At 42.5% G+C, this 13,539-nt stretch overlaps 1 protein-coding gene across 1 annotated transcript in view; it reads left to right on the top strand.

Moving 5' to 3' along the window:
- Positions 1-2,828: 2,828 nt before the first annotated feature.
- Positions 2,829-13,539, top strand: part of sim2 (SIM bHLH transcription factor 2) — a 101,636-nt gene continuing 90,925 nt past the window's right edge. Inside the window, exon 1 of the mRNA XM_048540539.2 lies at positions 2,829-3,593. Within this exon, the coding sequence (XP_048396496.1) occupies positions 3,419-3,593 (175 nt within the window). The 5' untranslated portion in view covers positions 2,829-3,418. The remainder of the gene's footprint in view (positions 3,594-13,539) is intronic.

Raw genomic sequence — 13,539 nt, 5'->3', positions numbered from 1 at the left:
CTAAGGAATACAAACTCAAATTCTCCTGTCTCAGTTTAAAATTGGAGGCAGTCAGCTCAGCTGACTGAACAGTTGGTTTGCAACGCAGAATAATGCCACCAGTGTGGGTTCAATTCATGCATGAAGGGATCTCCTCTACCTTAACAACAGTGACCACCACCACCCAACCCTCCACCACGACCAACCACCCCACCCGCCACTCACCGCCAGTCAACTCGCTCTAGTAAGGGAGATATCCTCCGTTAACTAAAATACATCAATCATGTAGTCAAAATATCTACAGTTAGTATGTTAGTCACAGAGTTGCAATATGTTTATATTGCCACAGCAGGTGGGCACAATATAAATACATCAGCTATCATTACAAAGTAACAAAATAATGTCCTCTTCATAGCAGAAATAGAACAAGTTGCAAACCATGATATATCAATGCTCTAACAGCAGAATCATGACGCTAATCAGGTAAATACAGTAGAATAAATAATGACCTACATAGTAATGAAAAAAATTTGAATGGTATCATTTACTGTTGAAATGATGTCAGTCACATGACCAAATATTGGATTTGGAAATTTCAATGATAATGATTCAAGTTCTAAAACATTACGTTCCTTCATAAAGAAACCAGGATACATAGTCTATGTAGCATAATTTCAGTCACATGACGCTATTCTGTCGGAATTTCACTCACTCAATGATCTGCTAATCGCGTCATTCCGCACATTCAGGCCTTACACACTTGCACAATATTTTATTTTTTATTGTACAGTCAAGAAATAAAATCACACGCCTTACTGTCTGTCGATCCGATGCAATTTATCTTAATAGATAAAAAAAGCAACAAGAATTGAAGTTTATAAGTGAATGTACAATACGAGGCAGTGATATTAAGAAGCTGCATTCCTGGTCTTGCGTCTTCAGTTCCAGGGGCCGTTGTAATCTGTGCTCTTTACTGGAAACTCATAATCGCCCATACTGCCGTCACTGCGCTAATTTCAATCATTGGTGATTATTATCTAACGACTGACTGTGAAAATGAGTTAGTGAATCGGAGAAAGGGTGTGAACACGAGCTGATGAATAAACCAGTAAAAGAGTGGGGCGTGTAAGAACCAGTCTATGATGGAGACAAAGTGCATTAGATAATGAGAGAGGCAGTTAACGGATAACAAAATTAATGAGACACTACGAAAGAGAGAGATTGTTGGACAGACACAATAAGAAGAATGAATCAAGCATTGAATCAGTGGGTGTGAAATCTGAATGGTCCAAAAAGCAAAATATTAGATTCATAACACAAATAGTGAATGAGGCAGTGCGAGTGAGTGGATGAGTGAGGGGTGAGTGAGAGCCTGAGTCGATGAATGAAGGTGTGATTAGCACCGAGAGTGTGGGTGAGACTTGGTGAATGAGGTTGTGTGAGTAGTACGAGTGAATGAGGGAGGGATGCTGTGAATGAGTGAAGGTGTGATTGAATGGACAGAGTGAGAGTGTGTGAACGGGTGGTGTCATGCTAAGTGAGGGAGATCGTGAGGCTCTGAGTGTGACCGCGAAGTGACTGAATGTGTCCGTGGGTAAGTGAGTCTGTGATTTAACACGGAAGTTAGTGAGTAGGCGAGACTGCGAGCGCGCTAGACTGTGTAAGAGTCTGAGTGGGAGAGAGATCTTCTTAATTAGAGATTAAAGAGTGAATGGGGCAGTTGTAAGTCTGTGACGGTGAGATAGAGAGGTACTGAGGGAAATTATGACCAGCTGAATAGGGCTGAGTATGTGGGGCGGATGCAAGTACGAGGGGAACAACAGAGGGTGGAAATAGTCATCAGGCAGGGGGTAGACGAAGGCATTGTAGTATAGTGGCGAGGCTATTAATCCAGAGCCACACTGTTTATGTTCTGGGAGCTTGACTCCAAATCCCACAATGACACTTTGTAGAATTTGAATTCAATAATAATGATGGCCATGAAATTAATGCCAATGATCGGGGAAAACCCATCAGTTTCTGTAATGTCCCTTACGGAGGGAAATCTGCCATCCTCACCCGGTCTGGTCTACGTGTGACTTCAGACCCACATCAATCTGGTTGACTCTTAACTGCCCTCTGGGCAATTAGGGATGGGCGGCTGGTCTAACCAGTGACTCCCACATCCCAGCAGTGAATATAAAAGAGATCTGAAAGTACCCAGTAGACCCGAGCAGATTTTCAGAGCTTGGTCTGAAATGCTCACTCTCTCTCTCTACAGATTTCTCTCTCTACAGTTACTCTTGGAGTCGCTGGCTGTTTCTAAGAAGTATGGTGAATTAGGGAGCATCTAATGAACCATGAGAGACCGGGGTATGATTTCTAATCCCTCTCACGCAAACACTCAATCAAAAACTTCTGAAAAACTGGCGACAACATTAGCAACGCGTTTCTTATGAGAGATTACATCACACGAAAAGTGAGGACAGGATTGTCCCCCTGTAATCAGGAACTGGGAGATCTGAGAGTTAACAGGGAGAACTGCCTGAGAATCCCAAGTGAAAATAAGGTCATAGGAACTCAACAAGAATTTCCCAGGCTGGTAACTGAAATTGCCTGTCGTGACTGGATATAAACCGTCAGCAATGGAACCGGCTCTGAGCGAGATTCCTCTCCAGCTCCCATACGTTCAGCAACAGGACGGGGTCAGCGCGGATGACAAGTGACTCATTCAGCTAGAGAACTGAGCAGAGCACAGATAGCACCCACCCCCAAATCAAGCAGCAACATCCTCCGCTTGTTACGCAGCAGGAAGCTGCCCACTGGGAAGGTGACTGGAGACAAGCGCAGCGCAGTCTAGCATCTCATCTCGACCAGTTCGCTCAGCGGACCCAGAGCTCCCCTCTGAGCGCTGCCGCCTTCCCTACCGTGCTCCCATGTCAAGCGTCGGATGGTCGCGGCTGGCCCCACGGCTCCGGCGACTCACACTCTGCTCCCACTGCCCGGAATCAGCAGAAAGGCAGCGGCACTCGCCGGCTCGTTCTGCGCCCGAGGCATTCGCTCAGAGCTGAGGGCAGGTTGAATCAGAGAGCATTGGACTGGAGGGGTGGGGAGGGGGATCGAAATCACCGAGAAAATAAGCCACGGCGGGAAGAAGGGGAGACTCAGCACTCACCCAACCCTGAGTGGGAAGTTAACGCAAGAACTTCACTGGGATCTAGCCCGGAAACGGAGTCTCATGACTACAAACTCCAGCTCCAATAGAAGGAAGAAGTGTGCAGATCTAGAAGACCATCAAATACCGAAAGGCTTTCAAACTTTTTTTTCTGACCAACGCGTAGAGAGAGACAAACGTTCTCAGAGAGAGAAAGAAACGATAATAGAGACTCTAACGGATGTTTTCGGGGCTACAGGGCAAGTGTATTTATTATGTCAGTAACAGTCGAGCCCAATAGGCGAAATGAAGGAAAAGTCCAAAAATGCCGCGAAGACGAGAAGAGAAAAGGAAAATGGGGAATTTTACGAACTGGCTAAGTTGCTGCCTCTACCATCGGCCATCACCTCCCAACTGGACAAAGCTTCAATCATCAGATTGACCACCAGCTACCTCAAGATGAGAGCTGTCTTTCCCGAAGGTAAGCAATGGCTGAGGGAACACTGAAGCAAGCAGTTTAATTGAGAATCTGGTTGGTCAGTGTTCACCTTGCTTGGTGTTCTATTGTTCTTTAAAGTGACTTTTCCAGTTAAAACCAGGACTTTTCTGTTAAAAAACTTATTTTGTTTTAGGTTAACTGTTGTAAAAGTTCAGTTTTCATCGAAAGTTGACATGTTCACATTCATACCACAGCTGTGTTGCAAGACATATAAAAGTTGGCAGGGAAAATCCAGGAATTAATATTTTTAAAATGTGAATACGAAAGCATTGACCTCACTTCTAATTATATACTAGAGATTGCAGTTTTATTATAGCGAGTGTTATAGATTATGAATCGTTTCCTACTTAAAGTTGTCATTTTTCTGCGCATTGTGCAGTTCTGGCTGAGTTTATTCTGATTGTGTAACCCATCCAATACTTTCCAAGTTAATGTTGAGTGCTGACGGCACTAAATAATATCCTGTGTAATTTCACAGCGAAACAGCCTTTCAATATACGCTACACTGTTCTCACCACTTTGCGCTCTGGTTACTCTCGTGTGTTACTAATGATTGTGCTTATCTAACCAAATCTAAACTAATTTCTCGCTGTCGCCTTTACTTTGTGTGTGTGTGTGTGTGTGTGTGTGTGTGTGTGTGTGTGTGTGTGTGCCTGTGTGCAAATGCTCAGAGCTTGCAATAATTTCTAGGCTATACACAGATCCGAGTGATTGTCGTGTGTGAACGGGCCTGAAACAGAGAAAAATGGATGTCTCCGTACCCATGAAGGTCTCGGCTTACAGTCTCGGGCTCATTCGGGTTTTCGGTTGGTTTAGGGGCCGCAGATTGAAGAGTGGAGAATTCTTGGTAATTGGTGAAGTATGTCACTGTGTGTTTGTGTACGTGTGTGCTCATACACATTTCCCTCCGCTTAGGTTTGTAAGAGGAGAATTTTCTCCCCAAATAAATAACTCGATTTCTTCCAGAAATCATCTACAGCGCTTAAATAGAAATACCGGCCTACTTATTAAAGCAAATATAAATCAAGCGCTTGCTTGTGTAATGCAAACGCGCCGTGGAGGTGAATGCTTTGTTCCCTCAGGGCAGTCCGCTCAGATGGGTGTATAAAAGAATGCACGTGATTCAGAAGCAGGTTCCTTCTGAAAGCCTTTACTGAGGTCAGAAAGTGAAGCGCCAATCTCCACTCCGCCCCAGAACTGATGCTTTGCTCTCGGCCTACAGAACGAGGCACCGCAGTCTCTGAGCACCACGCCACACAGGTGCACTTCCTTCGATGGAAAGTGTGCACCAACTTAAAAAAGAAATATCGTTCTTTACCGCAGGAGAATGTACCAAGTTCAGCGAGATTGTGAACACCTTTCAGAATTCCGAATTAAGCAAAATTAAATATGTCACCGGTATTTTCCCGAAGAAATATAATTCACTCTCGGGTAATATATAAATTGAAACTTCCAAATATCAGAAAGCACTCTTTCGTAAAATAGAATCAATATTTTGCCGAGTAAAAGCCGGAATTACACCGTGATTTAAGTAGAAGGTGTAAGTAACAGGACTGTCTCTGTACGGCTCCCACGTTCTTAGAATTCTACAGCTAGAATCGCCGTGTTATGATACAACAGCTCAACATTTTGCAATATATAGGAAGCAGAGGTCGGATACGGCTAATCTCAAATAGGATCAGGTGGTGATTTGTTACCGAGTCATTGTGTACATTGACATCGCAATAAAATCCTGCGCCCTAAAATTTTCATTAAATCCTGGTTAATGTTCGATGAATAACTAAATAAACTGACAAGCCCCGCTCGTTGATATATGTGGCCGATCTTGCTCAGTGTGAAATAGGGGCTCGAATGTGACAGGATTCAGTGGACCAAGTAAAGGTAAAACCACAGCCGTCATTTCAGAGATACAATAGAGATTGAGGGACCTCCAGCACACCAGCACAGTGTCAGAAAGAACGGGTATTCTGAGCTTATCTTGCAAAGACTATGCAGAGTGTTTAGAAGTCCATGTCTAAACTACCTATTAATCTATAACTGCGGTTTAGTCCTTAAAATAACCCTATAATTAATACTATTAAATGTACGCTTCCATGATGGAAGCATTAATGATTTTTAGAAAGCACGGCCCTTTTGTTTAGATTCGACGCTGTGTACATCATTCCTACCGAACAATGCCTCTTTATATAGGTTTTATCAATCTATAACGTCCCCCCTGATGTACCCTTTTGGTCTCACAGCCGTTCCTCTTAAAATGTGGAGAACGATGTCATTCATTTATTATGAAGAAGCAGCCTGGAAAAAGAAATGGCAGGGCTGCAAAGTGCAATGCGAAAACAAGACGCATTAAATGTATCTTTCCAAAGGTATGACACCGGTCAAAGATAGCTCATCTTCATCTCAGATCATTTGTTTATGTCAGAGAGAAACCATGTTTCAGTCCTTTGCAGGACTCTTCGTATTCTTTCCTATTCGATTAAATATCGAAGATTTTTCTGCTTAGCTTGTGGCTGGATCCAAGGGGAGATTATCAAATTATTAAGCCAACAGCTTTCTGAGCCGCAAAACTGTACGGCCGGAGCAGCGGTCTGCTTTGGATGCAGTCCTTTGTTAAAGCTTTTCTAAGACCCCATTGCCAGCAGCCTGGTTCATTCGCCGAGTCAATTCTTCACGCACCTTCGTTAAACAGCTGCAAAGCGCTCAGTTTTTTAAGAGAGCAGCAGTTAAATCGGTTTAATGTCGATATTTAAACTGCTTTGTAATCCAGAGAGGACGGGCGAGATGTTATATCTATAAGATGAGATAATTATCAATTTATTTTCAGTTTATTTGAGACGAATGTGCCGCTGCATTTTGCATTCGGACCCATTCTTTTTGTTACGGAAAGGCGCCTCGGTAATAATTCTATTAACGAATGCAGCAGCTATATCAACTTTTTTTTATAGTTACGCAAGATTTTATAATCGGCCATATGTAAGTTGCGTTCGATATAAGACAACTGAGCACTATTTTAATCGGGTCCATTCATTTAAAAGTGGACAGCACACTGCACTATGATTCAGGGAGGAATCTGAAATGATCACTGTCAAATGAAACAATCCTTCCAAAGGAACTATAACGGCACAGAAAGTGGCCTCTGCGAGATTTCTTGGCGGCGTGGTGATGCATCTGTTCCAATCAACTCCTTACGCATTTTTTTTCTGTTCAGTTGGTAACTGGAATTTATAACAGATCTGACCAGGTCAATTTCGAAAGGAAACTTGCATTGCAGTGTCGAATGAAATCAGATTCATTTAAAATGCCTTGACGTCTTGAAATGTTCATTTCGTTCGTTTTAACCTGAAAGTGCAGATGGCATCAAAACAATAACTGTTCTAGTGGCGGGCATCTGACGTTACTCCGATGAAATTTCTAAGTTTACAGGCCAAGGGCTCTAGAAACACACTCAACTTTCATTCCAAGATAATAAAATGTGAGGCTGGATGAACACAGCAGGCCAAGCAGCATCTCAGGAGCACAAAAGCTGACGTTTCGGGCCTAGACCCTTCATCAGCTTTTGTGCTCCTGAGATGCTGCTTGGCCTGCTGTGTTCATCCAGCCTCACATTTTATTATCTTGGAATCTCCAGCATCTGCAGTTCCCATTATCTCTGATACAACTTTCATTCCAGGCTGCTTTTGGGTTCTTCGCCTATGGTAGCGTATACCTTGCACTCTCCTGGAAAACACAACTTGATTGCTACTGCAGTGATGGTGCCAGGGAGCTGATATCAAGTCAATGTAATGGATCAGAAACCACTGGAAAAGCTCAGCAAGTCTGGCAGCATCTTTGGAGAGAAATCAGGGTTAACATTTCGGGTCCAGTTATGAGAAAAGGTCATGGACCCTAATCACTAAGTCTGATTTCTCTCCTCAGATGCTACCAGGCCCGCTGAGATTTTCCAGCAATTTCCGTTTTAGTGTCTGATTTCTAGCATCCGCAGTTCTTTCGGTTTTTATTTGATAATTTCTCTTCCTATGTCAGTCTACGTTGTAACGCATAAATAATACAATTAATGCTGGACTATGAAGGAACTTGGCATCCGGAAAGCAGCTTATACCCGACCCCGGGAAATAAGGGACATTGAAGTGTTACAGTAAGGGACATCGGATGCGTCCAAAAAACACATTATCTTCGCAAAATAAGAAACAAAAAGCACTGCGGACGCGGAGCTGCTTTCAGAATGCCAAGTTCCTTCATAGTCCAGCATGAATTGTTTCATTAATGGGTCACAACATAGACTGACACAGGAAGCGAAATTATCAAATAAAAACCGAAAGAATTGCGGATGCTGGAAATCAGAAACAAAAACAAAGTTGCTGGAAAAGCTCAGCAGGCCTGGTAGCATCTGTGAAGGAAAAACAGAGTTAATGTTTCGGGTCTGTTTCGAGTTTCTCCGAACTCCAGTGGCGAAGTGAAATTATCACCTGCTCATGCTTTCGCTCTGATCAGGTGGAAGATCTCAAACCTCCTTTGCATGGGACTGGTCATGTAACCATTGGTGAAAGGGAAGAAGAATCACAACAATTCTAAGGCCGGGTGAGGGAAGGGGTTGGCTGATGTGGTCACATCCCAGATTAGACTAAATATGTGATTTTGTTGTTTAATTCCATTTTTCGGGAAGGACACAAAGGGCAGTAATACAACCAATCCCAACCCCTACAAAGGAGTTTCAGGTGCCTTTCATGTGATGGGGAAGCAGGGGCCTTACTGGGATTCAAGCCGCCTTTTGCTTTTCCGCTGATCTTGAACTGACGAGATTGAAAAGCTGGCCCAATTGGATCCTTCTTTCTCTTTGAATTTGCCACGAAAGTGTAGTATAACTGCAGCCCCTGTGTGATGTGTCCATACAGACATTCGGCTTCACAAAAGCAAAATTTCTAGGATAGATCTGTCCTGCAAACACTCCCAGACATCGGACCAGTTTAAAGCCGTTCGTTTAATGCAGTGTTTACATTTCTTTCCCTCTGTATGACGGGAATCACATTTATCCTGCCCAGAGTTCCACCCAACTATTAAAATGTAAATATTAACTACTTTAAGTTTAGGTCAGGCAGATTGTGCCCGCGGGCTTGGTAAATCCGCTTTAACACTGCATTAGATTTGCATTCAAGATTAGCAGACGTGTCCAGTGGAAATACTTGGCATCAGCGCGAAACAGCAATGCAAATACACCGTTAATACAATCTAGATTGGGGCTGCCTTAATGTGCAGGAATTACTACAAGTGTTGTCTATTGAGTGTCTGCGTATATACACAGAACGCCAGCTATAGAGAGGATGCATTGAACTAAGTGTCACCTGTAGGCACTGAGACATCTATGACATTATTCCCGCTGTTATAGTCAATATCTATCCCTGAGTTAACATCAGTAAAAATAGTTGATCCGCTCTTGGCGTAATTGCTGTCAATAAGAACCTGTTGTGCAGTTACAACATCACAATATTGGTTGGATTTTAATATTAACTAATGATTTTTATTTCACTTTTGAGGATACCGTGGTGTCATGAAAATTGTAAATGCAACGGTTTGCTTTTTATATAAGGATGCTTTTATAATGCAGGTAAATGCTGTCCACATACAATTACAGGTGTGAAGGCAGAGGCACAAATATTTATAAATGCATTAAAATACAGGCACACTTGTCAAAAGATTTTTTATTCGTTTATGGGTTGTGCGCAGCTGTCTAAGCCAATATTTATTGCTCATCCTTAGTTGCCCAGTGGGCAGTAAACAGTCAACCGCATTGTTGTGTGTTCAGAGTCATATGTAGGTCAGACGAGGTAAGAACGATAGACTTCCTCCTTTAAAGGACATTAGTAAACCAGGTCGTGATTACATTGATTCCCGTTGGACTATTTAAAAATTACTTTCTAAATTAAGTTTGTTAATGTAATCCACCTCAAAATCGAATTAAATTCCATCTGCCATGGCGGGATTAGAATTTTTGTCCGCAGACATCCGACAGAGATTCAGTAATATCGGCACTACATCACCTCTTCCCCATCCTTCGCACTCCCATCCCCAGCCCTAATGTGAGGGTTTGCATCCAACGCTTGTGTTTTGAACACACAAGCACGCACACAAACAAACAGATATAAATTTACCATGCTCCATATTTTTTTGTGTTGTGTACCTTAAAATCGTCGAAAATAATATTGATTGAGAATAATGAGCTGAAACCTCTGTTGGAGCGGCTAGACTTAACCCAGAACTTAGACCATTTAAAATAAAGTCTCTTTTAGCCGCTATTTGTTTTGATGATGCAAACTGGCGTCTATGAGTTTCTTGTGGGAACGTTACCATCGAAAGTGCAGCATGAGCTTGCATGACATAAAATCACGTACAATAAATTATTATTGTAAATCTTCTTTCGAATGCACACGGGCACTATCGTTAAATCTGGGATTACACTTTTCTGCGCCGACGCGGGCCTATCAACAATGAATCCTGTACAGAATTTAATTGAGGGATAAATTTGCTTAACTACATTAAAATGTGTTGCTAACTCATTATGTGAAATGCCTGAAGGAGGTTGTTGTGTTTATTTTGATACGAATGAGTGTATGAGAATCTACGCGCGACTTCACTCTCGCCGTAATCATTAAGACATCAATCAATGTAAACCTTGAATACAAAAGCTTTCAGAAAACTTTTCACAATAAGGGTATCTCGAATGCTCCAACAATAGAAAAACCACTTTTGAATTTTGTTTCTTTTTTGTTTTGGTCGTTTCTGATTCCAGGCGTCAGGAAATCTGTAGAAAGACAGAATTTAGTTAATGATGAAAAGGCATTGGTCGAAAGATACTTTCGATCTTCTGGTTAAGCAGCACGGATTTTGTAATGAGGGAGTACAAAGCGATATGCCTACGGAAAATATTTATTACGAAGAACGTTGGTAGTTGCTTTCATGAATTTTGAATAGTGATATAAGGCAAATTGTATTTTGGATGTGAATTGAAGTGACAATTACATTATACCAGCAGCGTCAAATAATCGAATCCCATTTCTCGAGGCTTTATTAGAAAAGAAAAGCTTACTGAATATTAAATAATACATCTCATTTAAGAATTTGTCCCAATGAACGGCTTGAATCACATCGCACCTTGCCGATCAACGTGTAATTATAACAGTAAGATGTTTATATAAGGCAGACACCGAGGCAATATTCAGAAGTGAAATGTCGCTTTTGTGAGAGTTATCTCAATCGTGACTGATATTTTATAAACTTTACATTGCAACAGTATGATACCGAAAGGGTTAAATATACAGAACTGCAAAAACGATGGGCAAAAACAGAAATCTGAAATGGAAGGGAATACTGGAAATGCGGGTTATTTGGCATTTGAAAGATGGTCAATCTTGAAGTTACTTTTTTTTGACTTAAATTCTGCCGTCATGAATCGGAGTGACGGTCAGCGTGTTTACAACTGATGTCTCAGTGGCTGTGAAAGGGGTGTGCAGAGCCGTGTGGTGCTTGTAACATTGTGAGACATGTTTAGAATATTCCGGATTTGTGCTGTTATTAACCGCGTGGCTTTACTGTTCTTCAACAGTTGAATAGCAAGGCGCAGGCCCCTGTCATTGCATTGTGAGTGAGCTTACAATTTGATGGTAGAATCCGGTTTAGCATGCCTTGACGAAACAAAATAATGAATGTGGGTATGAGTTAACAAAAGCAGAAGAAAGTAACGATAATCACATGAGCAGCAGGGATACATTGGCGCAAGAAACAGTGAGATCAAGGTGCTGGGTGCCTGTGAGAAGAGAGTTACAACAATAACTACAATATTTATATGTCACAAGATGAGAAAAAGTGGTGAGGTGATGGCCTAATGGTGTTTTTGCTGGACACGGCGACCCAGAATCCCGCCACGGCAGATGGTGGAGTTTGAAATCAGTTTTTAAAAAATACTGGGGTTAAGAGTCTAATCATAATCATGAAAAATCCCCATCCCTTAGAGAAGGGAACTGCTATCCTTTCCTGGTCTGCCCTATATGTGACTCCGGGCCCACAGCAGTGTGGTTGACCCTTAAATACAATTAGCGATGAGCAATAAATGCTACCTCGCCATGAAGAAAAAGATGTGAATTGAAGAGGAGCAGACGATGCCAGAAATACAGGCGGAAGCTGATAGGAAAATTCAGCAAGTCAAACAGCGCCTCTGGAGAGAGAAACTGAACTAACGTGTCAGAGCTAATGTTACACAGACAGACATCGGAACATTAACCCCTTTTTCTCTTGCTAGAGACAGCGCTTTCTGTTATTTCAGTACAGCATCCACTTATCTTTGCTGCTATTTTAGGACGATGGTTTATTCAAAGTGGTGTACTTGCTCTACTTCTGAATTCCAACGTCCCCGTTTGCACCAGAAGCGTTATATGTTTGCAGCAGTTTGAAAAGTGGGCGATTGCATTACCAATTGTCCTCTCACAGAGAGAGAGAGAGACCGGGATTGTACACTGACAGTGTTGGAATGCTTTTAAATTAGGCAGGTACTGTGGGAGCACAAATCTGTGGAAATTCCCGGCTTTCACATCAACTTGAGCCATGCAACGTTTGGGGATCAGGTAATCAGCAGCAACCCCATCACCCACCCAAATCACACCCCAGGCCCCCACAGACACACACAGGTTCGGGAGCATCTTTCTACTCACTGTCGGGAAACGGGGAGGGGGAAACGGTCGCTGGTCACGTGACATCAGCTTCACCTCAGTAACCCCCTCCACCCCGCTCCATTCAGCCGTTGGATCGAACTGTGTCAATGACTGACCAACACTAGACGGCAGCACATTACATAACTCGCTGAAAAAAAGATTTGCTTTCGAGAAGAGAACTTAGGGAAGCAGAGGTGACGACAGTAACTGTTCCCTCTTCAGCAGTCGCTTTATCCACATGCCCTAATACATCATCTCAAATACAGGTGACCCTTTATCATGGCGTTTAAATGCCAGAGAGAGAAAAAAAAGTACATGGGAACAAACTAAAGGTCAAGTGGCAGATTTCCTGATCTTTAAAAACAACTCGTGTTTCTTATTTCCGTGGACACTTTCCACAGCACGTTTGGGGGGGGGGGTGGGGGCAGGTGTGTGATCGTTATGGTGTTTTCAAAGAAAATATAAGGAAATGTCGAATCTTTTACTTTCTGTGTTTCCTGGAATTAAATTGTCATAGTCGATGAAGTTAAGTGACAGGTTTAGGAATGTTAGACCTTCCGAGAGCCCTCGCTTTCTTTGAACGTTTAGCTGTTGCTGCAGGAGTGAACAGTCAGAGCTCACTCCTTCAGGGAGAAACTCACAGGAGACGGTCTACAGAGGGTTATTGAAAGTAACTTGGAAAACAGAGCGATGTAGGGCTGGGGAGGGGGTACTCAATCTTGCCTTTTAATCTTTGGAAAGTGGGAAAAAAGGAAGCCAGGGAAGAGGCAGAAAAACACAACAGATCATTTATGTGTGGGATAGTGCAGATAGCGTTTAAACATTTGGTTTGCCTGCAGCGCCTTTCTAGGCTGTCACAACTTAGTGCAATATTTTGTGTTTGCACTAAAATAATGGCGAGCTGAGAGGATCAAACATTGTACGTACATAGATTATTACATACGGCCATTTATTATTGTACAGCCCATCAACGCAGCAGGGATGGTCTTTTACATATTCATAGTGTTATCTGGAAGACGTCTGAAATATCGGTCCGGCTTATTTGTACTGTGATTAGTTCTGGCCCATCCTATTACTTGCAATATTGTCAGGAGGTGTAATGAATGCTGAATACGGCAAGATTGGACTTCATTACTGCATGAAGGACAAAGGGATTTGGTACCAATTTGAACATGTCAAGACAATGACAGCAGACCGCTTACCAGAAGCCGACAAAATTTTTTGGGCCA

This window comes from Stegostoma tigrinum, chromosome 12, assembly GCF_030684315.1.
Source record: "Stegostoma tigrinum isolate sSteTig4 chromosome 12, sSteTig4.hap1, whole genome shotgun sequence".
Lineage (NCBI taxonomy): Eukaryota > Metazoa > Chordata > Chondrichthyes > Orectolobiformes > Stegostomatidae > Stegostoma > Stegostoma tigrinum.
The sequence above is the reverse complement of the archived record's forward strand: the minus strand, read 5'-3'. Positions and strand labels throughout refer to the sequence as shown.